Below are 24,776 nucleotides of genomic sequence, written 5' to 3' on the forward strand. Positions count from 1 at the left end.
GGGGGGGGGGGGGCTGTCCTATGCCCTTGGCTAAGCCCAGCTTTGCTCTAACCGGGTTCAAATGAGGCCCCGGCTGGCAGTACAGAGCGCTCGTTCCAGTCCTGAGCTGGTCCCAGCCGGACCCCTGGAGCACTTCCTGCTTTCTGGGTGTCCCCGGCAGGGGCTCTGTTCCCTGGGGGTTGGCGGGATAAGCAGAGTGCCAGGCCTGGGGAGGAGGTGTATCAGAAGAGACAGGAGGCCCCTATAAAGAATGGACTCCCCAGAAAGCGACTAGGGGGCCCGGGCACGTGCCGGGCACTTCCGGGGACACAGACCTGCTGCCCGGACCTTGAGACGTGCCCTCACACTGGCCCCCCGGCCGCCGCAGGTCGTATGTGAAGTTCTGGGCCCCATGCTGCCCCCACCTCGTAGATGCCGAAGCCGATGGTGTGCATGTCCTCCCCCATCTTCCTCTGCCGCCGCCGGTGCTTCTGGATGAGGCCCACCAGGAAGGTGCAGCCGCTCTCGCCGTCCTCCTGGTCCTCGTCCTCCTCCTCCAGCTTGATCAGGTACTGCGGGTTCATCCAGAACGTGTCTGCGACCAGAGGGGACTGGGTCATGAGGACGCGGGGCTGCCACCCCCCAGCAGGGCTGCACGGAGAAGGGGCAGAGGGTACTGGGGGGCTTGGAGAACGCTGGCCAGCACTTGCCTGGGCATCACAGGGACCCACATTGCACAGTTTTCGTCACCCGCCCTCAGGCTGGCTCATCTGCATTAGAACTGAGCCCCTGTAGGCCCTGCCCCTCCCCAGGCCTGGCTGGCTGGGCTGGGGCGCTTCCGCATCCCCTCTGTGAATCCCGAGGCCGAGCGGGGAACATCCTGTGCGCAAGTCTCGCTTCCTTTTCTGTGGCTGGGTGCTCACCCCCAGGGTGTATCTGCCTCCCCCACTTCCAAAGCCCATTTACGGAAGGACTGAGCATCATGAACGTCCAAGGAGAACGGTGACAGTCACCTTGGCCACCTAACAGGATAAAATTCTGTGTTGGGGGAAATAAGGGCATCGTCTAGTGCTGGGCTCGGCAAATGACAGCTGCCAGGACCCCTGGCTGCCTGTTTCTATAAAAAAGCCTTATTAGAACACAGCTCTGTCCAGTCTCTGAAGTTTGGCTGCCTTTGGCTACAGCTGTGGAGTGGAGTACGGTAGGAACCAGGGGCTCGCAAAGACCCAGGTGGTTAGCACCTTCCCCAGACAGAGCAAGTGGCTTGCCCCAGCACCTCTGGAATGGCCACTTGGTGGCCGCACACTGGAGGGGAAGGACTGAAAGCACCAGAACTCGAGGTGCTGGCCAGACCCCATCTGACCACCTGTCCGTGGCCCAGGCTGCCGCTGGAGCCCGTTTTGTCGCCTCTGGAGAATCCGCACGTGACCATGACGTGCCTCTGTAGATGGTGCTTGAGGACTAGCTCCAGGGCCAGACTGCCTGCATCATGTCCCCGTGCGCTGTGTGGCCCTGGGCAAGTCACTGAGCCTCTCCAAGTGGCAGTCCCTTGTCTTAAAGATGGTGATGACAGCGTGCGCCCACAGTGGAGGCTTGTGAGGGCTGACAGCAACAACGTGCATAAACCACTTGGGATGGTCCCCAGGGCCGATGTGTGATGTCACACAGACTCAATTTCTGTGGCTCAGGGGGAGGGGAGCCCTGGACCACAAGGCAGAAGGGTTGGGGGTCAATGAGGGAGGGAACAGGGACCCCATCTGAGCCAGGCCTGGAGTGCGAGATAGAGGGCTGTAGGCGACCATCAGGGCCTGGGTGTGCAGTGGCCCTGTGGGCTGCCCGGGCTTCATGCAGGTGCAGTGGCCCATAGGCATGAGCTGGGACCACGCTTGGCCTCACCAGGGGTGGCAGAGGCCACGGCACAGGGGACCTAGGGCAGGGGAGGCCACATGTGGGTCTGGCCGGGCAGGGGGCCAAGTGAGCGCCGACAAGGGCACTGGGCCGGGGGTCCTGGCAGCGCGGGGGGCCTTACTCGGGTAGTTCCTGCAGCCGCCCGCGGTGGAGCCCCGCCGCCAGCTCCCGTCCACCTTGGTGAGTTTCCACTTCTTGTAGGACTCGCTGGTGAGGGTGTCAGGGGTCAGGTTGCAAATCTCCAGGCGGGAATAGTGCCTCAGAAAGTCGCCGAAAGACATCCTGGTGGAGGCAGAGACAAAGGCGCCTGGGTCACAGGAGGGCACACTGACAAACCCTGACCTTCCACCCAAGGTCAGCCCATGAGCCGTTGAGGGTCGGGCAGCTCGGATTCCAGCTCCTTCCCGCTGGTGACCCTGTGAGCCAAGTCCTCAAGGTGTGGGGATGACCCTAGGAACCGGTTGGGAGAAGGCTCCATCCTTCCGGGGTTTTGTCGGGCCATGGACACGCCTGCAGGACCCCCTCCTGCATCTCCGCGGGGTGGCTCAGCGAGTACACCCCTTGTGGAGAGGGACGGTTTCACTCAGGGTCTTACAGTCCCGTGCCCTTGTGTCCCCGACAACAGTCTCACTAACGCCCCACTAAAGCCCACCAGGCAGACCCCCCAGCAAGCTTACCAGAACTCTCCGTCCTCGTGCCGTCTGGTCAGCCTCTCCCTCACCTCTGGGTCAACGCTGTTCCAGTTGGGGCAGCTGGAACACCAGGTGATGGGAGGGGCGTCAGCGCCAGTGTCAGGGCAGAGGCGGGGTTGGGCAGACATCACCCTGGATCTGGGACCCCGGGGCCCCCTCCCCTCCTCACTTGTCATTCCACCGGCCCGTCCACTCCACCTCTCCCCAGGGGTTTCGGATTCGGATCAGCTTCTGCAGGCTCCCCGCACTCTCCACCTGCAGATGGGGCACAGAGAGGGGCAGGGGGACACTGAGTTCCAGCTGGGCCTGGGTTGCTCGGGCCCAAGGCCCCCTCTCCCTGAGCCAGGAGGGGTCGGGTTCATGTTACAAGGGGGTCAGGAAAGAGACGGGCTGGACCCTGGGAAGACATGGCTCTTTGATCCTGAACCTCAGCTTTGTGGTGCTGTAGTCTCAGGAGGCCGGACGCTTCCCCACCTGTCTTGAGCACAAGGTGCTGAGGGGCAGGTGCACCACCTGGATCTCCAGTGAATGGGGGGGGGGCGGGGCTACAAAGGGTGTTTCGTAGCAATGGGAACGTGTAATACGGACTGGATTAGATGGCGCAGCTGGATGAATGTTTGTTTTCTCTGGCCTGGTGCTGGAACTGGCACTATGTGAGAGAACGTCTTTATTCATGGGAGGTGACTTGGGAGTGTTTAGGGGCAGAGCGTGATGGCTCCACTCGGCTCACAAGGAAGCTCAGGGAGAAAATGTGTGCGGAATCCTAAGCGCTGAGTCTAAGGAAACCGCCTTTGGGCGCGGATCACGCTATTCTTCCAACTTTTCCATAGATGTGAACTTTTTCAAAATAAAACAACGTATGCGTGGGGGATGGGGTGGGGAGAGAAGAGAATAAAAACCCAAGGTTTAAAAGAAACGGAGCCTGGACATGTCAGAAGACGTGAGGTTTGTATATGGCAGTGGGGCTGGCTGCTCACGTGTCTGCATGTTTCTAGCAACGCTGTGCAGGCAGATGGGGGTCCGTGGGCGGGGGAGCAGCCTTAGGGCAGTGTCATCACCATCTCCAGAGTGAAAGGACAGGGGCGGAGGGGGGGCAGTTTAAGAGAACTTGCTGAGGCCACTGGCCAGAGGTCATCTGGTCTGAACAGGAATTAATGCTATTGTGAGGTCAAACGCAAAGGCACCTTGAAGGGTCTGCACCCCTCTGCACACAGGTAGCTGGTTCTGGGGAGCAAGGTGGCGCCCAGCAAGCACAGCAGGAGTGCGGGAGCTGGATGGGCATGCAGCCAGTGGAGGCCGACACTGGCGGGCAGCCCTGCCCAGGCTCCCTCGGCTTCAGGGGTCCAAGTCCGTGGGAATGCGGCCGCCACCACACCCCTCCTGGGCAGTTACCCGCCCAGCAGAGCCGGCCACCATGTCAGGGACACAACGCCCCCCCAAACCCTGGCCAGCCTCACCTCCTCGGCCCCGGTGACCGAGTACGCATGTCCCTTCACCAGCTTCTGGAAGGTGATGGCCTCCGAGTCCGCCATGCTGGTGATCTGAGAACCCAGGAGGAATCAGGTGGATGCAGTGGCCTCACCCTCACCCGTGCTCCCTCTGGTCTCTCTACCAGGCCCCTCTTGGACCCTCCCCTCCCCCGACACGCCGTCTTCACCTGCAGTCAGGGATTTTCTGACTCTGGGCCCCAGAGAGAGAGGCCACTGTGGGACGAGACCCCTCTCCCTAAGGGAATGCGACCTCCTGAACGGCCTGTCCTTCAGCTGATCTCGCCCCCCACCCCCCGATGAATACCTTCCACTTTGTGCAGCTCCGAGGCCGCCCCCCCCACCTCTCCCTCCAGCTGGATGGGGGAGCCACCCCATTCACAAACCACTTAGTGGAGCCAGTTAGGCCTTCAAATTTGCTGGGTAGGATTTTGTTTTCTAACAAGTCGCCCAGAGGTTTGGGCACCAGGCTCCAGAGTGGGCTTGGCCTCTGCCTGGAGGACGCCTGAGGACGGGACACAGTGTGACCCTCCCTCCCTCTGCGGGGCCGTGCGGCAAGGCCACCTCGAGGAGATGTCCCTCCGGACGCCTCCTGCGGCCTCTCAGGACCCTGAGCCCCGAGGTGGCCAGAGCAGCAGGAGGGGCCTGGACTTACGTCGATGGAGCAGCCCAGGAGGGAGCCTTTCTGCAGAGCCTTCTGGATGATCTTGAACAGGTTGGGAGGTGCCTTCTTGAGCTCATACCACTCGGCGATGCCCCCAGTGAAGTCCTCGAAGCCCTCCGTGGTGGCACCACCTGAGAGCGCCTCGTAGCAGCCGTTGATCCTGAGGGGCAAAGGAAGCCACTGCCCCTGTGTCCCCCCCTGTTGCCCCTCCCCCCGTGCCTCCTTCGCTGGTGGTTCCCAGGGACCCTCTGCTCAGACCCATTGGCTGGGCTGCCCAAAGATCCCCTAGAACCTCGGGGATGAGAGGACCTGGGTGACTGGTCAGACGTCCCACCCTGTCAGTCCGTCTGTCCTGACAGGAGAGGACAGGCCTGCTCACGGGCTGTTGGCACCTACAGCTCAACACAGGTCACAGGGCAGCGATGCAAGCATCTCCACATGCACGCTGCTCCTGACGCCTGGGGGCGACCCTCAGCTCCTGGCTGTGCTATCTGGGCCGGCGGGAACTGAGAAGCGCTCTCCCGCCAGCCCTGGCCCTCCTCCCAGCAGCGGCTGCAGGGACAGGACCCTTGTCCCGCTGACCACGCCCAGCACCGTCTGCAGTGTACACACTGGCAGAATCCATGCTGCCCTTGGCTGACAAAAACATGACATGACCTGGCCGTGACCCATCGGGGAAGTAGGGTCCCTCCCGAGGCCAGTACTCAGCACCACAGCCTGTCCCAGCGCACGTGGTTAGGAATGGCTATCACTGTCATTTTGGCCAACTCTGACCAAAGCACTCCTTGACCAGCACCCCCTATCCCCAGGGGCCAGCGGGGCGGGAAAGCAGGGCAGGGTCACTCACTTGGCGTAGGCCTTCTCCAGCAGGGCGCTCCAGAACTCGCTGCCCTCTGCCGAGTGGACGAACAGCAGCTCCCCGTTCTTGGTGGGTAGCCTGTCGTCCACGACCACATCCACCCACTCGCCGTACTGCCAGAACTGTGGGCGCACAGACACAGGGTGGAGGGGGGCTGGGGGGGCTGGAGGGGCTGGAAGGGATGGGAGGGGGAACTGGAGGGGCCTGCAGGGGGGCGGGAGGAGGGGCTGAAGGGGGACCAGGGGGGGCCAGCACAGGGACCCTGGGCCTCAGTGGCCCCTCAGCACAGGTTCCGGCAGCCCATCCTGGGAGGCAGGCCCTCGCTGCGGAATGGAGGGCAGAGGCCCTTTCCCTTCCCTCTGAGCCCCCCTACTCTGGGCATTCTTCCCCACCTCACATTCTCATTTCCCAACATCAAAGGAGATAGAGAACATCACCTCACTATTTTGTCCCAGGCCCCAAAACAGGCTGTTCTAGAACCTGGGGGTTACTTCCTGAGTGCCCTGCTCTACCTCCCTCCTGGAAAGTCCCAAGAGGCCCCCCACTGCTATCCTCGTCCCCCATCAGGGGCAGACTAGGGAGTCCTGCAGTCTCTCAAAGTCCTTTGTAGAACACCATGGTCCTAGGAGTCACCAAACACTGGGGTCTGATAAATGTGACCAAGCCAGGGGACCTGTTCCTAGCTTCTAGGACCTGCGCTTAGGCCCCAGCACCTGCCCTTAGTCCCCAGCCCCTGTCCTTAGCCCCCAGAACCTGCTGGGAGAACCTTGAGCCAACCACTAAGTCACCTGGAAGTGGAAGATCCCAGCATAGTTTTCCTGGAAACTCTGGTTTAGGGGGACAACTCGAGCCAGGATCTCTTCGTTCAAGGTGAGGGAGGCAATGGCCGCCAGCAACCAGCAGTCACCTGGGAACAGCATAGAGCTCTTAGAAGGGGTCTCAGTGCCAGGAGGACCTCAGACATGGTGTCCCCACTCTGGAGCTTGAAGCCAAGGATGGGCCGGCATGGACAGTCCCCACTGAGGGGCAGCTCAGAGCGTGGGGCAATGTTTGAGGACACTGAGGGAGCCTGGGTGGGTGGGACTTGGAAAGACCTCCCAGCCCCACCCCTGCCCTGGCCCATGGAGGGCTCAGCCAGGAGCCTCTGGTGTGAAGATGGGGACGTTTCTGGGAGCACAGGACTCACTGATGAGCTTGGCCATCAGAGGACAGGGCACACACGGGTGGACAGGGTCAGGTGGGGAGGCAAGGCCGGCAGGGTATGACTGGGGCAAGGGTGAGTGCCTGGCCGGAGCAGGTGCGGGGGCAAGGGCACACGGAAGCCACTTCTGGGGCGTGGGAGGGCGTCATGTGGGGGCACAAGAGTGGGGACAGTCGACGGGCCCATCCTGTGGCCCATGGGTGACTGAGGTGTCATGGAAGCACGTATGTGAGCTCTCACACACGCCTGGCATCCACGGCAGGTCCAGCCCGCAAGCACCACAACCGTCCTATGTGGTTGGACATGACAGTGAGTGGTGGGGGCTCATGTTCACCCCTGAAGGCCCAGGCCAGCTGAGCCTCCTCCTACAGGATGGCGCATGCTCCCCCTGCTCCCAGGACAGTAACCAGAGCTGCTTGGGAGGGGGAGTTCCGACACTGGGTGTATGCTAAGTGACATGTCTGTTGAGAAGACTCCTGAAGCTCACTGAGCTATTCTGAATTCTGGTCGACAACTCGGTATCCTGACCGTTCTTCAATGAGACCGTCCCTCCTGGTGCTCTGTGAGGATGATGGAGGCCTCTGCGTTGGAGCCAGGGTGACATGGGGTTAAATGCACCACCAACGATGAAACAGCCACAGGTCAGAGTTGACAAGCTGTGGTGTTTCCACCTGTCAGATCTCAGGGACAACCTTCTGGGTCACCCAGGCCTCGGTGGAGACCAAGGCAGAGACTGTCTGGCGTGTCGAGAACGTGGAGCTCGGGAGGGAATCTGGCCGTGGTGGGGAAGGGGGTTCTGGCTCTCACGGGGAGGGGGCCGAGGAGCCCCTGCGGCTGGTGATGGAGCCCGCGTGCCCCCTGGTCAGTAACACGCTCTCCTGGCCATCTCGGAGCACCATGCTCTCCCACTCAGACCTTGTCCCCTCCACCTGGAGGACAGCCCCACCACTTACCAGGGGTCACGAGGCCCCTTCATGCACCCCTCCTCCTTGGGGCCTCTTACTGCTTTGGTCCTTCTGTGGAAGTCTGGACATGCCCGTGACTCTCACTCTTCTTGAGCGAACTTGAGATTTTCTGGGACTCTGCACAGTGCTTGGATTGGGTCTGTCACCACGCAGAGGCAGAGAGGCTCGTGGACAGTGAGGGCCCGCGCAGAGGGCGTCCAGAGCTCCCACATTCCCCATGCAGCCACCGCCTCGCGTCACTGAGTGCCCTGGGAAGAGCGCCGGGTCTGTGGGTGGGAGGCTCAGGGTGGCCGTCGGGCCCTGAGGGGCAGGGCTGCTCGGAGGTCCCGGCTGGCGGTGCTCTGTTCTGGGACAGGACTGGGCGCAGGGAGGACCGGCTCTGCATGGTGGCACTGGCTGTTGGTTTCTTTGGCCTGACATCTAGGTCAGTGCTGACCACACACCTTGCTCAGATTACCGCTCAGCACCGGACCTGGAGGCTTTTGCCAGATCCCAGGAGTCATGGCCATGTTCTGTGGCTTCTGGTTTTCTTCCTGCAGGTCTCCCCTGGCCTTCCCTGCACCCCCTGCCCTCTGGAGAGAGTGCCTGGCTATTCCCATCTAATGGTGCGTCATTGAGAATGTTTTCTAGGTGGACCTGTGGCTTTAAGACGCCGACTTATTTGCTTCAAGGCACACATCCCGGAAGATCCTGGAAGGTTCTGGAAAATCCCGGAAGGGGCAGAGAGGCTTCAGTTCCAGCTCATGCTCTTAATAGCAGTGAGCAGGGAGCGCAGCCGGTGTTCTGGGTCATTGCTGTTTACGGAGAACTCGCTGCACCATTGATGTGTAAGTCTTGTGGGAAGATTACCCTCATTAGCATCACCTTTTTGGGAGGAAGAAACTGCAGCTCAGGGGGCCTGTATACCAGATGGCAGGCAGCTCTCGAAAGCAAATCCTCTAAATCAAACCCTGGGTATTGTTTAAAAAAACGAAACTTTGATTAAGAAGGTCTGATTCCTTTCTCGCAGAAGAGACCCCAGTAGAAATACCCAGCGGGAGCCTAAACTTAAAACTATGGGGTAACAAGCCAGCAGCTCCCTGAAGCCCGCATCACATCTTAACACCAGACACCGTGAGCTCCTGAGATGCTGAAATGCATCGCCCGCCGCAGTGCAGGCCACGAAGGCCACAGGCCGCGCCTTCCAGACAACGGCACCAGGAGCACGATAAACAGGTCGGAGTATTTTACATCTGAAGACCCGAAACACCTCCCATCAGCGGCCCCCGTTCTGGGGCTGGGGAGGCCCCTCTCTGCAAGGCCGTCTCGAGCACCCACAATCCTACTTTATTTGTCGGGTCCCTGAACGTTTCCTTCCTTTGTGAAACTCCTGCTTGGGCGAGCCTGCTCTGTGTCAGGGGCAGAACCTCTGTACCGGATTCGTCCGTGTGGACCCACCACGAGCACCAGGCCCTGTGCCGAGGCTCCACCCAGGTCAGCGCAGCGGCTTCTCCTTTCCTCTCTGGGGCAGTTGGAGGCAGGTACTCCCAGACCCATCACAGCTGCAGGGGTGAGGCCTCAGGACCTAGTGGCTTGGCCAAAGTCCCGTCACGAGCGGCCATCGGGTCAGTCTGAGCGAGGCTTTCCCCGTGGGGCTCACACGGCCTCCTTGCAAACAGGTGCGAGTTTCTAAGGCACTGAATTCACAGGATACAGTCGTGGGGACATTTGTCCTTGAGAGAGGACCTGATGGTTGCAGACTTTGGCGGCACAGTGCTATCTCACCAGCGTCCTGCCTGCGCTCTGGATGGCCTCGTCCCCGTGGGGCCTCTCACCCTGTGGTAAAGCTGTTCTGTGGCCTCTGGCCTCAGCCTCAGCCTCAGACAGCCCGTCCTCCCCGTCAGCTCAGCACCTGCCTTCTCCCTGGCCGGTCCTGCGGGCCTTGCTCCCAGAGCGGCGACGTGGTGAAAAAGTCCCCAGATGCCTTCCCCTCACCGACCAGTGGAGCCGGTGTGGGGGTGAGACCAGGCCGGCGGGGCAGCACAGGGGTGCTGGTTGGGCACTGGCTTGCGGGTCTGACCGATTCAGCCCCAGGAAAGCCCTGGAGGGCATCTTCCAGTGACGAGGCCTCCCAGGAATGAGGCCTTGCTCCACACGGACGGGCCTAGAAGGGAGAACACAGGCGTGCGGTTCTGTGGGTGACTGGATTCCCTGTAAGGCTTGGGGTTTAGCAGGTAGTTCTTTCCTCATCCTCTCCAGCTGCACAAGGAACTCTGTCGGAGTGAGGGTGGATGGCCGCCCAGCCTACCCAGGGGACTGTCACCGAGCAGCGCGTCACACGACTCCTGGCAGGCACAGAGTCTGTCTACACTCGTCACCTGCTGATGACTTCGTCTTCACTTCCTCTGCTGACCTTGGGGCAGAGACAACGGTCATCACATGCCTGCCTGGGGTGAGCTGGACAGGAGTGCCCGCTGCTGTGGCTGCCTTCCCGAGTCCGGTCTGCACCTTTGTACTGCTCTGCCTCCATGATGGAACTGAGGGCTCCCAGCACCTCAGCACAGGAAGAGAGGCGGGGGAGTGAGGGGTTTTCTTCCCGGCTCCTTCTCGTGAGGAAGAAGCCGTGTCGAGCTGTGTCCCTTGACCGCCACCGGGCCCTGCCCCTCTGGGGTGACATCTGTGTGTGTAGGACCCACTCACTTTCAGGGCTGGAATCCTGACACTGACTCACCTCCTAAATCAGTCCCCCTCCTGCCACGGATCTGCTGATACCTCCTCCCAGGATCACAGTGTTTCCAGCCCACGCTGTGTGTCCAACTGTGTTTGAGACACGGCTGACTGTGTGTTCAGTCCCTCGTCAGTGGTTCACACATGTGAACGGACTCCAAGTGCACCCTCCTGCCCAGAGAGGCTCAGGTAATCAGTTACCCCATTTAGAACATGGCCCATATTCCTGGCTAGAAAGAGTCATCATTGTAAAAATGCTACTCCCTCTTAAGTCAGGCCATAAATTTATTTTTAAGTTTATTTTTAAGTTTTATTTATTTATTTTGAGAGAGAGAGAGCAAGAGAGTGAGAGCATGAACAGTGGAAGGGCAGAGAAAGAGAATCCCAACTAGGCTCCACATTGTCAGTGCAAAGCTCGATGCAGGGTTTAAACTCACAAACTGTGAGAGCATGACCTGAGCGGAGATCAAGAGAAGGATGCTTAACCGATGACTGAGCTCTCAGGCACCACAGTCAGTCCATAATTTTACTGCAATCCCAGTAAACATAGGAGGAGGATTTTTTTTTTAATTTGGGACTTAGCTGACCTAAGGTTTATAAAGGAAAATAAAGGTGAAGCGTAGTCAGAAAAAAGTCTGGATGGGAGGGGGTCTAGCTCTGTTGGGGATGAAAATGGGCATAAAGCCACGCTGATTAAACAGCACAGAGCTTGTGCATTAGGAATGAGATAAATGGCAGAACCAAGCACAGGAATGGTTCCAGACACAGGAGTTTAGCGCAGATATGGGAGTCCCGCACCAGTTCAGGATGGCGGAGCAGACATCAAAACATAAAAATCAAGTTCTAGCTCATCTTGCCATAGGGATAAATTCTAAACGGGATCATGTTTATATACAAGCATTTACAATTATGGATCATAAGCATATATTTTAATATATTATTGACTTAGATATAAATGTGGTAAATTGAGCCATTTATTTATATATTCACTGCCTGTGTCTTTATACCATATATCTTTAACAATTTTTTTAACGTTTATTCATTTTTGAGAGTGACAGAGCACATGCAGGGGAGGGGCAGAAAGAGAGGCAGAACCTGAAGCATAGAGCCTGACGCGGGGCTTGAACTCATGAACCAAGAGATCATGACCTGAGCCAAAGTCGAATGCTTAACTGACTGAGCCACCCAGGTGCCCTACAAATTTATTTTGATAAATCCATAGACATTCTGTAAGACAATAGGCGAGTTCCAGTGGAGACAGGCTATCGACTTGAAACTTGGAAGCCATAACCTTTTTATTTTACAGTTTTTTAATTTTTTTAAGGATTCTCCACCTCCAAGGTGGGGCTTGGACTCATGGACCCAAGATCAAGAGCCAAGTGTGTCACCGACAGCCAGCCAGGTGTCCTTGAAGCCATAAACCTTCCATGTGATATATTCAACAACATTAAAGTAAAAAAGAAAAATGTCTACATGGTAAAAAAAAAAAATCATGATCAAGTCAAACTAAAAAAGTAACAAGGAGGGGTGCCTGGTTTGTGAGTTCGAGCCCTGCATTGGCCTCTGTGCTGACAGTTCGGAGCCTAAAGCCTGTCTTCAGATTCTGTGTCTCCCTCTCTCTGCCCCTCCCCCATTCGCTCTCTGTCTCTCTCTCAAAAATAAATAAACATTTAAAAAAAAAGTAACAAGGAAAAATATCTGCTATTCAGGTCCCAGACGACTTGTTACATAGAAACGTTTCTAGTAAATAACGAAATGAAAGCTCCATAGAAAAATGGACAAAGATATAAGCGGTTAATGGGAAAAGGAAAAACCAGTGTCTCAGCCATATTCAGGGCACTTGGCCAGCTCAGTTGGTGAAGCAGCGGCTGTTGATTTTGAGGTCGTGAGTTTGAGCCCCACGCTGAGCACAGAGATTACTTTAAGAAATTTAAAAAAACCCTGAATGTTGAAAAGTGCTCCCCTCCCTCATCATAAATGAAATATAAAGAGGAGTTACCCTGAACCATTTCCGCCTCTGAGATCACACAGTCAAGGTTGTGTGGTTCCGGAGTGGCCGTGGGAAACCCACTCCCACCTGTCTGTGAGCACGGACACAATGTGGAGCAGGTGACCCCGAAGTTCCAGGAGCAGGAGTCACCCGTGGACACACTCACGTGAGCCAAGGAGGGAGGACAGGTCATTTCCTAGAGCCCTGGTCGTCCGTCCACAGAGCAGACCGACCTCCAAGAGGTTAAGTAAACCAGAGCAGGGCGTAGAACACACGTAGGACGTGCCAGAAAGGAGAAAAAGGCACACGGGAGAGAGTGGGGAGCACCGTGGGCCCCTTAAAATCCCGTCTTCATAAACTGAAGTCATTTTCAGATGACTTGTATGTGTCTTTTGACACAAACCCTGGTTTATTGCCCTCAGCGGATTAGCTGGTTATGCCATGCGTTAGAATAAGAAAAATAGCTTAGTATCAGTCATTCCAAATGAAAATGATTATTTCCAGTCGAGGCCTCCCATAAGAACTGGTTGATCATCAGTAAGAACAGCTAATCCATTTGCTTACTCCTGTCCAGAAGTTAACAGATACTCCTTGAGAAATGATTTCTACGGTCAAGTGCATTTCCACGGGACATGCAAAGCTAACCAGGTCAGGAGTGGAGGTTGCTCAGAGCTCTCCAGTAATTCTATGGGGTATGATATGGTTCCCACTTATCCGGCCCTGGAACCCTTCTGGCTTGCTCAGGGAGGGTACATCGGCTGCCGATCCACCGGGCAGGGTGCCCTGGACTGGAGTGCTCGGAACCAGCTCTCCCTGGGGGTCTGGCGAGGCTCCCATGGCAGTCTGGCGTCGGCCCTAAAGGCAGGGCCCTCCTCTGGCAGCAAAGGTCCTTCTGACAACATCCGGGCCTCTTTCTCTCTGGGTATCGACACACTCTTCCTTCTGGACTGTTTTTCTTTACAGGGTTTACTGTGTGCACTTCGGGAGGGGCTGGGCCCCACTGAGGTGAAGCATATGCAAATGCTGGCACATTCCGTGCACTTCGTCTACTGCCCTGACTCACCCCCTCATCCTGGGAGCCCAAAGCCTGCCCAGGTCTGTGCAATGCTCTGGCCATGGGCAGGGACAAGTGTCTGAGCCGGCCACCACAGGTCCTGGAACATGTCCATCATTACAGAAGCAGACAAGGCCCTGCCCAGAGGTCTGACGACAGGCTGGACAGACTGGCTCTCCCCACATCCGGGTTCCCGCTGCACCCCATGCCCAGCTGAACCCCAGCCCATCCTCTGCTGTCCCGGAAGACACTCGGCTGGTACAGGCCTGAGAGGCCCTTTCTGGCCTGCTTCCTACCTGGCGCCCCGACAGCCACAGACTCAGTCCCTTTCCCCGAACACACGAGACACGACTCTACTTCTTTCCACAGCAGCACAGAGTCCTCATCTCGCCTCCCAAGACCGGACCAGGGGTAGGAGCCCTGGAGGGCTTCTGGGGGTCTGAGGTCAGGCGGGGGACAGCTAGAAAGCCAGCGTTCTAGAAACCTTCTGGGCGGGGGAGGGGTGTGTGTGCAGACTCGCCCTGGTCTTTCACTTAGGCAGACAGAGACCCTGACCTCTGGGTTCCTGCAAGGGGTGTGCATGCTCAAGGCTGTGTGTGCGCTGTTCCCTCCAATACCTGCCTTCCAGGGGATGTGCCCTTCCCTTGCTTCTCCTTCTGTCACCTTCCATCACCCTCTGGAGGCACCTGTGCAGACTCCACCCTCCCTGGTTCCCGTCAGGTTCTGGCTCTCAGCTGCTCGGTCCATCTGCTCTGCCTGGGTGTGTCCTTCCAGCACGGCCCCTGCCAATCCTGCTCCATGCTGGGCCTTCAGGGACCCCCGGAAGGGAAGGGCAAGGTCCTGGCACAGACTTGAGGGCCCAGCCAGGGGAGGGTGGGGACGAGCACAGGATTTGAAGACCTGGATTTGCAGCCCGCCCCCACTCATGGTGTGTGAACCCGGGTACATTTCTTCCTTTCTCTGATCCTGGGTTTTCTTGGCTGTGGGGGGGATGGGCAGAAAGCTGTTAGGATCACATGAAGGAGGGAAGCTGGGGTTCCCAGGGGGGCTTCAGAGATGAACCCCAAACATTCTGCAGGAAGGTGGAATGGGAGTACATGCCTTCTTCTGGCTGAAGAACTGCAGATAAGTAATGTCTCTGAGGGCAGGTCGGTGGCCCCAGAAGGGGAGGCAGCTGACAATGAGGGTGGGGGACCCCCTTACACAACACAACCGTCCTGTGCTGCCCAGAGAGACTTCCTGTATTGATTCCCATGTCCAAGGACTATTTGGTGCCGGTCTCTCTGGCCTGCCCTTGGGCACCTGCTCTCCGGCTCCAGGGAAGCCCTCCCTCCTAACTTGCTTGGGAAAAGTGGGGCTGGGCGCGTCCCTGGGTCCTTGAGCCCAACCGCCCCATCCTCTGGACCCCAACAAAGGCCTGTCTGTGTCCAGCAGGGCTCACTCCTCTGGGTAGCCCCCCACCCTCCACCCCCCGCACAGACTGAGCTCAGGATACGGCCTCCCCAGGGACACAGCCTCCCTGGCTGCCTTATGAATGGCTCCTTCAGGGCCCTTCTGAAAAGGTGAATTCAGACACAGCTGCAACAGTACATTTCCAGGGCTGTGCTCCCTGGGCCTTTGCCTGTGTCCTCAAGGTCAGCTCCCTTCATGGCCAAGGTCACCTGGGGCCCCCTGTGGGGTGTGGACCACGTGGATTACTAACACCTGCACTGCTGGGAGTTTTTCCAAGAGGGGAACATGGTGGTCTTGCTGGGTGCTTCCTCTCTGCCTCCACCATCAGCCCTCAACCTCTGCAAGCAGAAAAGTGTGGGTAGTCCAGGAGACACTGGACTTTCGTCCCCTGTCCCAGCTCTGGATCCTCGCATCACAACATGGCTGCCTGTGGCACTTCCCCAGAGAATGGAAGATTTGTGCGGGCAGGGCCCGTGTCACCGTGAGCACATATGTGTCTGTGACGCACACGTGCTTCAAAAACACAGGCTGAGGCAGCTCTTCATCTCTGACAGAGCAGACAGCCCAAGGCCAGCCTGCCACCTCCAGGAAGCCCTCCCAGCTTCAGCAGCACCCTCGGTTGCTTCTCATAGGGCCTGCTGTCGGGGAGGAGGGCTGACGTGCCTGTGTGGTTTACTCCCAGGGGCACTTTTACCAACTCCCTTCCCCCCCCCCCCCCGCAGGGAATCCTGTCTGGACACATTTCTGTCAGGTTTGGTTGGGGGGCTGGTGCATCTAGTGGACAGGGGCCAGGAAGGCTGCCCTGCCCCCAGCACAGCCCCCATGAGCACCCGGCCCCACCATCCACAGCACTGAGGCCGGGGAGCCCTGCGCTGTCCCACATCCTGCCTGACCTGGATCTCACTGCCTCGGTCCTCTGTTCTTGTGCTTTCCATGGTGACGGCCATAGAAACACTAAACAAACTGACAAGCCTCGGCTGCTTCTGGCCACGTTTGACCCTTGCAGACACACCTGTGGTTCACAGTGTCCAGCAGATCGGAGACCCTGCCCCCAGGTCACCCCGGAGACATGCACACCCTACCAGGGGCCCAGGCCCAGAGATGGTGGCTGATGAGTCACCGGGCACGTCTCTTCCGTGACCAGTGACCGTTTCATGCTGAGAGCGGCCCAGAGGAGGGCAACCCCAAACCAGAACCGCCCCCCACAACGAGGCTCAATCACTTCTCATTAAATCAGCAGCCGCAGGGAAGGGGGTCCTGGAGGGCTCCTCTTACTCCCACCTGTCTGCCTGGTTAATGCGGCAGGGCCGGCCCTTCCCTTTGGTGCTGGAGGGGGGCCATAAAAGGAAGGTGGGGGGGCTGAGGACACAGCTCTGAAGTTCCCAGCCTCACTGTGAACTTGCCTGGACTAGGGATGCTCCGAAGGGAGCCCTGCCCCCCAGACCAGGAGGAGGAAGCCACCGAGTGTACGCTTCCTCTGAGGTCCCAGCTCGGGCGCCCACGCCCTTCCTCCCCTGTCCCTACTGCCCCAGGGCCCACGGGAGGGAGCACCTCCCCTCCAGAACCCTGGGGGCTCTCACAGCACAGAACAAGGACAGGCGGACCCCCAGCCAGATGGAGAAACTGAGTCACGCAGGCACATGGACCACCCCCACCCCCCAGCCTCACCTGAGCTGCTGGTCCCAGAAGACAACTTCCAACCTGCAACTACTAAGGGCCATGCCACCTGCAGGCCAGCTTTGCCGGGGTCACTTCAGCCCCACGGGGGGGGGGGGGGCGACAACAGAGGCCTGAAGACCTCGGAATTCGCCCAAAGAGCCAGTGGGCGGAGCCAAAGCAAAGCTCCGCCTGACAATGTGCAGACTTGCATGTGCTCACTCCCCACCTGCAGGTTACACCTGTTACTGGGCTCAGGTGGGGATATGCAGGCCAGTGGGGACCGTCCTGCCCGAGGGTGAGGGGAGGGAGGCGGGACCCCAACACTCAACAGCCTGCTGCGCCGACCCTGCGGTAGCCATGACCCAGAGGCTCTTCATGTCTACACTTGAAAAATCAAAACCTCAGTTCCTCGCTTGCATTTGTCCCTCTTTAAGGGTTCCCACGTGGCTCGTGCCACCATAGCAGGGTGCAGACACGGACCACGTCCTTCAGCGTTGATGCACAGCCGCTGGCCAGGCGTGGAGCACCCTTATCCCAGGGGCCCCTCGTCTGCACTGCAGCTGCCCGCACACTGCAGGGGCGATCGAGCAGGGACGTGGCTGCCACAGGTATGCGCTGGGCCCCGTGCTGGGTGCGGGAGGTACTGGGGTATCCATATTCTCAGTGTGAGTAGTGTGGTCTCAGGAAAATCCAATCCAAGGGAGCACCACACAGGGAGCACTGCACAGGGCACGGTGACTGTGATCTCAAGGCCTGCGGGGAGCAGGGGGAACCCTGCAAACTCTTGGGCACTCGGGGGCTTCCCCTGCAAGTGTGTGCAATGATGGGGCGGGTCCTTTGGGGGAAGACTCTGGGGGGAGGAAGGTCAGGAACCCTGCTGTGTGGTAGCCAGGACTGGGGAGCCAGGGCAGGGCAGGACAGGGGACCCCTTCCCCCCACACCCCCTCCCGCACCTGGCAAATAGCAGGCCCAGTGCTTCAGACTTCCCGGCTTAGCGGGGGCAGGAGGGTCGCTGGGAGCAAGGCCCTTGAGAGAGTGTTTATAACTGGCAGGGAGGCCAGGAGGAAATGACTCATGGCCCCCTCACATCTGCTTCAGGAGGGGAGAGGCCTCGCGGGGTGGGGAGGACAGGGCTGGCAAAGAAACCAGGGTTGCTGAGAAAGAGAAGGGAAGGTATTTACTTTCTCCATCAAATCAGCTGACACTTAATTTTTAGTCCTTTTTTTTTTTTTGAACGAGAGAGAGAGCACACAAGAGAGCTCGAGAGTGGAGGAGAGGCAGAGAGACAGGGAGAGAGAGAGGGAGGGAGAGTCCCAAGCAGGCTATGCACTGACAGCATGGAGCCCAATGCAGGGCTCAAACCCACAAACCCTGAGATCATGACATGAGCCGAAATCAAGAGCTGGACGCCTAATTGCCAGAGCCCCCAGGCGCCCCAGTCCTTTTTTTTTTTTTTTTAACTACATGCACTAGTTTTTAAAAAGACACCTGCAACTTCCAACAAAGGGACATCCTACAAAATACGTACAAAGCAAGGAGAATCTGAACCCGCCACCCGGAGAAGCTAACCGGACACAACACTAAACCTGACATGGTCACTGACTGGGATCCTGGAGCAGAGTCAGGATGCAAATCTAAAGAACGCATAGGAACTTAAGGAGGGTGTATATTCATGTAACAAGTGCAGGAGTGACGTGAGATGGGGGGGTGAACAGAATTCTCTACTGTCTTTCCAACTCTTCTGTGAATCTAAAATTGCACTAAAAAATAAAGTCTATTACATTTTTTAAAAGGCACCTATTATACATATGACTTTTGAAAACTATCATTTAAATCATCTAGGGGCACCTGGGGGGCTCAGTCAGTTAGGCATCCGACTTCGGCTCAGTTCATGATCTAATGGTTTGTGAGTTCGAGCCCCTGCTGACAGCTCAGAGCCTGGAGCCTGCTCTGGATTCTTGTGTTTCACTCCCTCTCTGCCCCTCCCCTGCATGCGCTCTTTAAAAACAAACGTTAAAAATTTTTTTTAAATCAATTAAAACTTATTTCCAATACTAATTAGCAGTCAAGTTCTGGGGGAGTTGCATGCGGGCCCTCATCTCGGGGGATCTTTGAGGCCACGCCATTTGTCCTCTTTCTCGCCCAATTTTAGAAGAGATGGAGGTTGTGAGTGATGACCTGTCGACAGTCTAAGTGACAAGACGTGGCTGTGACCTGTGTTCGTGTGACCAGGTGCTCCTGAGCCTGTTGGCACTTGGTGGCAGTCATCACCCGGTGCCCAGGGTCGGGGGAGCATCTGCCAACCGCATCTCACAGATGGTCATGAACCCGGGGCCTCCTGGGGGGCTGAAAGAGTGAAATGGCCGACCTACTGTGAAACACCTTAGGCATCAACACAAGTTAGTGGGAAATTTTAAGAGGCCTTATCGCACTTGATCTTGTTTCTATTTGATCCACTGCAGATCAGGAGTCTCACCCAGGAGTGTCAGCTGCACCTGTCTCCTCTCCAAAACCGTGGCCGTATTTGAACAAGGCTTAAGGCCTGCATTTCTTAGTTGCAATTTGCCTCTTAAGATGTCCTAACACCGTGAAGTATGTGTGCGGGCTGCAGGGTGGGGTCCAGGCTAGTGTGAGGTGTGGGGGTGTGGGCCGGGGTGGGGTGCGGGCCGGTGTGAGGTATGGGGGTATGGGCTGTTGTCGGGTCTGGGCTGGTGTGGGGTCCGGGCTAGTGTGAAATATGGAGTGCGGGCTGGTGTGGGGTGTGGGGTACGGGACAGTGTGAGGTCCGGGCTAGTGTGAGGTGTGGGCTGGGGTGAGGTGTGGGGTGCAGGCCAGTGTGTGTGGGGTGAGGGTCAGGTGTGTGTGACAGGCTGGGTGTGACAGGCCAGGTGTGACAGCTGCCATGTCTGTCTGCAGATCCTTCGAACCCGAGGGTTGGCCAAGGCCTCCACCAATTTCCAGGCCTATTAAGTCCCATTGCTCAAGGACCCCTGGGCTTCTATCCTGTGGGGGCCAAGAGGGGAGGGAGAGGAATAGGGAGGGGGAAGTGGTGGGGTCCTGAAGGCAAGAATGCGCTCTGGCATTTCAGGCATCCAAAGCATGAAGAGGCAGGGCTCAGACCAGCTGGAAGAGGAATTTCCTAATGATTGACACAGTGGCCCTGACAGGGAACTTTCCAGGCCCCCTTGCACAAGTATATAGCCCAGGGTCTAACACAATAGCCCTGGGGTCAGACTGTCTGCACCTGTGTGGAACAGCCAGCTCCGCCCTCCCTCCCAGACTCAGTGTCACCTTACACTGAGGATAGTCACAGGGCTTAGGGACTTCACTGTCACACCTCAGCGTCTGGTACACACAGTACCGGCCGGCCGGAAAGGACGTGAACTTCAAGTCGATCGGTTTGCTCCCGACGGCCCTGTGTGGGCTGCAGGCCGGAGCCAATGGCGGGACATGGGCTTATGGAAGTAATCTGCTCCAGTGACCACGGTGACCACGGGACCATATTTATCACGAGTGATTCCTTGAGCATCTCAAACAACAGTCCAAGCCCCACCGTCGAGCTGGGAGTTTCCCGCGATCTCGGGAGGCCGAAGGGCACGGTGAGGGCTCCGCTCACACCCTGGCCCCTGCTCGCCTGCCTACGTGCGCATCGCGCCTGCTGTACATGCACATCATGCCTGCCGTGGCGACAAAACCCGCCTCCCACCACTGTGACTTCACCGTGAGCTGGGGACGACCTGGGGCCTTAACTTCCTCCCAGCAGACAGTGTCCGGCTCTCCTCGTCCCTCACACTGAGTCACCATCCCGGTCCCCGAGCTGCAGAGACCAGAGTCCTCCCCCGGCCTTCAGCCTGCAGCCCACAGACCGCCACGGGGCCACCAGTAACACTGCCCCCAGGAGGCTCGGAGGCCAACACGTCAACAGCAGCCCAGAGCAGGGGGCACAGGAGGCCTCAGGCGCCATCTGTCAGCCTCAGTATGGGCCCCTCGGTGGGGGGTGGGGTGGGGAGACATTCCAGGAAGCTTCTGGAAATGGAAATCATGGGGCTGCCCAGGAAGGGAGGGAAGGCACAGCTTCACAGACAGGACCCCACAGCCGTGTCAGATGCATCACTTACCCAGGGCTCCTTGGCAGATGTCCGTGCGGGTGGCTCCTCCAACGATAAACTGGGGATCATCGCAGACTTCCTGGGAATGAGACCCACAGGGCACCATCAGGCCGCCAGGCACACGCTTTTGCGGCCAGGACACCAGGCGGTGTCCCCCCTTACCCTCCTCCCTCAGAGAAGTTCTGCCCTGGGTCCTTCTCATACCCCGGCTCCGGGGAACCCCAGCGCCCCATGCTGCTGACAGCCTGCATCACGTCGCCCTTCCTGGGGCCATGGTGCCGCCTCTCTGCCAGGAGTTGGCTCCCTTCACCTTCCGGAGCTGCCCTGCTGGCCACACCAGCCCCCCTCCTCTTTCCCTGCACCTTTCCCACCCTACTGTCTCCTGTTTCACCGCAAACCACATTTCATGACTCATTGCCACCTCCTCCAGGAAGCCCTCCTTCACAGCCCAGCCCTTGCTCATCTCCAAGATTCTGAGTTCCAGCAAACTTGTACTCTGCAGTTTGGTGTTTAGTTGTGCCCTGTCTGGTGGTGCTGCTAGGTATGTGCAGGGGAACTTTCTAGCCTTCTGAATGTGTCCATGGGGCCAGAACACTTGCAGTACTCATGTCGTGTGAACCTGCCGTACAGTAGGCTGTGCGTGGTGCTTTATCTCATGGAGCCCCCTCCAGGGACACAGAAGGGTGCGCCCCCATTCTACAGGTGAGGACACAGGCTTAGGAGATGAAACCGTGGAGAACCGTGCAGAACTGTGGAGAACCGGAAGGCACAGCACTCTAGTTTACAGAGGGCATGGGGACTTGAACTCATGGGCACATAGCTAACTCCTTCTGCTCTGTGCTTTCTCTCTGATTAGCAACAAGTCTCCCAGGGAGTTAAAACCTCAGGACTGTCCTGCAAGGACCCTTTTGGGGGCTGCTGTTGAACAAACAAGTCTGGTCCCTCCTGCCGCCCTCTCAGTGTTTCCTGATTCTGAAGCGCTCACCCCACCCCAAAGCCACAGAGGAAGCCGGGGCATAAATCTGGGTGCTTGTCAGCTCGGGCAAACCTGGTTTGCAGGGGCTCCACCCCATAGCTCCCGAGGTGCCCCTTCCAGTCAAGTAGAAGCCTTTCCTGGGTGGGCTCCGGATCGGACCTGGCCCCCTCCGCCCTACAGCCGAAATCTGCAGCAAAGCACATTCTTTCGTGCCCAGGTCGGTCTGTTTCGGGGACGGACAATGACAGACGATGAGACTGTGCTTGTGGCGCTTGTGCTGAGGGGAGTCCGCCCCGCCCCGAGCTGATGGACCTGCACATGGTGCTGGGCGCCGAGGGGCCGGGGCTCACACTGCTGCTCTTCCTGTGCTGGCACTTCCACCAGGTTTCAGGGACAGCCTCTCCAGAGAAGGTCAAGCTCAGAGTGGCACCCCAGAGTGCTTAGAAAACTGAACCTTGTGCCCGGCATGGGGGCACTGAATTCAAATCAGATGTGACAGTCCCCGGGAGGCGGTAGAGGGCTTGGGCTCTGGCTTCACACCACCCGGGTCTGCACCCAGGGCCCGCCACTTGGATGGGTTCCAGGACCCTGGCAAGTTCCTTCCCCTCTTCGGGCCTTAGTTTCCTCATCTGTAAAATGGGGACGGAGTGACAAGTGTGCCTATCATAGGCAGTGCTGAGATGACTCTGTAAGTGTCCTCGGCTAGCGCTCCGCAGACGTCACCTGCTATTATTATTGTCAGTGGAGGACAAGTTGCTGATACTCTCCCAAACCAGAGGCAGGAGATGAGGCGGTATAAGCGAGTCCTGAACCACCCGGGGACGTTTGTGCTCAGGGAACAATGGGACTCACACGGCCACCCCAGCTCTGGTTTCCTGCTGGTGACTGCAGCCCTGGAGGCCAGGAAAGCCCTCCTGGGGAGGAGCACACCCCTGCCCTCCTGCTCTGGCCGCCCTGGCTCTCCCTGCCCCCCTGCCTGGGGACCCTGTTTCCCCACCTCCTCCTTTCTGCCTAGCTCCCACCCCTTCCTCCCCGTGACTCAGCCCATGACACATGCCGGCTGTTCCCACCTGCCACAGCCTCTCAAACCCCAAGTCCAGCCCTGCCCACCATTACTGTCCCTTTCCACAGACACCCTTCTGAACGTGGCTGCGACAGTGCCCCCCTTGGGGGCCACAGCAGCCGGGCACCCCACTTGCTCTGTTCAAGTCGCCAATGACTTGTTCATGTCCAAATCTGGGGGGCACTCTGTCTCCCCTGCTGTGCTGGGGAAGGCAGGGCAGAGGCAGGGGGCAGATGCGAGCCGAGGGCTCCCCTCACCCAGACTGGACAGAGTCCTGACTCTACCCTGGATCCCCCAAGAGAGCACAGATTAACTTCCGCAGGCCTCCATTTCTTCAACTGCTGAATGGGACCGTAACAGCCTCCCCTCAGCAGGGGTACTGAAGGGGCTCCGGACCTCTTTCCCATCTGGAAGCCCTAGAGGAATTTCCAGCTGTGGGGGGACCTGCCTCCCCTCACTAGCCCTTGTGGTCGAAAGAGGCAGAAACTATATGCAGTGTGCGTGGCACACAGTAGGTATTCAGTTAATGCTTACTGAATGAATGCCAGGGTTAAGTGACGAAATGTGTGAGTTCACTGTGTACACTGTGAGTGAAGCGCTCTGCTAACGTCAGGTGAATGCACTCGCTCCGCGCCCACTTTCACAACTATCATTACACTCCTGCATTCACTCGCTTGCTCACTCTGCAAAGAATAGCCGTCTCTCTGTTCACAGCTGTATTCCAGACCCTTCAGACCGAGCCTGGCATCTAATATGTGCTCAGTAATTATTGTTGGCTGGATGAATGGATGTTGCGAAAGAGCACGAGCCCTCCTGGGCTCTGGGGGGTCTTGGTGAATGACACACATACTGGCCCATGGTCCCCCCAGTTCAGTAGGAAGGACCGTAATATACAATTGTACATATAAACTGTGAAAACACCTGAAGACAGTCAGCAGGGCTCAGGGATGAATGAATAATAAAAGGTAAAGAATGATAAAGAGGAAAACATTTAGGCAACATGTTTTCTTTGAGATGAAGAAATGGGGACAGAGAGGTTACATGGCTGAGGTAGGTGAGTGAGGATTGAACTCAGGGTTCAGGGCATTTCTACAGCACTTTCGACCTGCAGGCTGGGTGTGGGGGAACAGGAGGTGACCCAAGAGGACCAGAGGAGTGGACGCAGGGCAGGGCAGCACCCTTAATCTCCCATCAGGAATCTGGAGGCTGGATTCCCAGGAAGGCTGGTTTAGGTCTGGTGGGGAAGGTGCAGCCTGCAGGGGCTCCAAGGCCAGTGGGGTGAATGACCCGGGTCAGTGGGCAAGCTGTCCCAAGGCCTGGCAGGTGGTGGTGGTGGGGGGGGGTACAAAACAAGGGAGCTTGGAAGGGCTCCGAAAGGCCCCAGGGAGATTCTGGGCCAGCGCAACGAGAAGGAACATGTGGCCCCTTGCCGCATCTCCCCAGTGCTTCCTTAATCATCAGGGTAAATATTTGGCCGAGGTCTCGCCAGCTCCCATTTGGAAAAATAAACAGGGAACTCTGATTGGACACATCTATTCACCGCCGCATGAGACAGCCCTTACTCACAAAAGGCCTCCCTCCCTGCCCGCCCTGCAGCAGGAGGAAGCAGAGTTAGAGCCCCACTTTTCCTGGCCACGCACTGCCTCCCACCTTCCTCCTTTCCCCGCAGCCCTTCCTCTGCGCCGCCTCACCACGGGACTCCAAGAAGTTTCCCCCGGACCCCTAGACCCCCGACTTTTCGTGGAGTCCGAAGGCGGCTCCCCGGTTGGGCCTGCTAACGGCAGGGCGCGCCTGACCGGCCCGGGCAGCGCCGGGGCGGGGAGGGGCCAAGCCGCTCTGCGGACGCGCAGGCACCGAGTAACGGGGAGGGGCGCGCTCCCGGCGGCCGACGCAGGCCCATGGCCAGAGGTCTGGACCTCGCACCTCGGACCCCCCTGCCGGCCCTCGCCCCGGCCCAGCACACTCCTCCCAGGCCCCGAGCAACCCCCCCGGCCCTGCGCACCCCCTCCCAG

At 58.2% G+C, this 24,776-nt stretch overlaps 1 protein-coding gene across 1 annotated transcript in view; it reads right to left on the minus strand.

The window, feature by feature from the left end:
* CAPN2 (calpain 2) overlaps positions 1-24,776 on the minus strand; it is a 36,793-nt gene that overhangs the window by 11,260 nt on the left and 757 nt on the right. The window contains exons 2-10 of the mRNA XM_029934941.1: positions 20,735-20,804; positions 6,378-6,496; positions 5,578-5,711; positions 4,722-4,890; positions 4,037-4,120; positions 2,749-2,834; positions 2,565-2,639; positions 2,009-2,169; positions 405-574 (exon numbers count right to left, since the gene is read on the minus strand). Coding sequence (XP_029790801.1) covers positions 405-574; positions 2,009-2,169; positions 2,565-2,639; positions 2,749-2,834; positions 4,037-4,120; positions 4,722-4,890; positions 5,578-5,711; positions 6,378-6,496; positions 20,735-20,804 — 1,068 coding nt within the window. The remainder of the gene's footprint in view (positions 1-404; positions 575-2,008; positions 2,170-2,564; positions 2,640-2,748; positions 2,835-4,036; positions 4,121-4,721; positions 4,891-5,577; positions 5,712-6,377; positions 6,497-20,734; positions 20,805-24,776) is intronic.

The sequence above is a fragment of the Suricata suricatta genome, chromosome 3 (assembly GCF_006229205.1).
Source record: "Suricata suricatta isolate VVHF042 chromosome 3, meerkat_22Aug2017_6uvM2_HiC, whole genome shotgun sequence".
NCBI lineage: Eukaryota > Metazoa > Chordata > Mammalia > Carnivora > Herpestidae > Suricata > Suricata suricatta.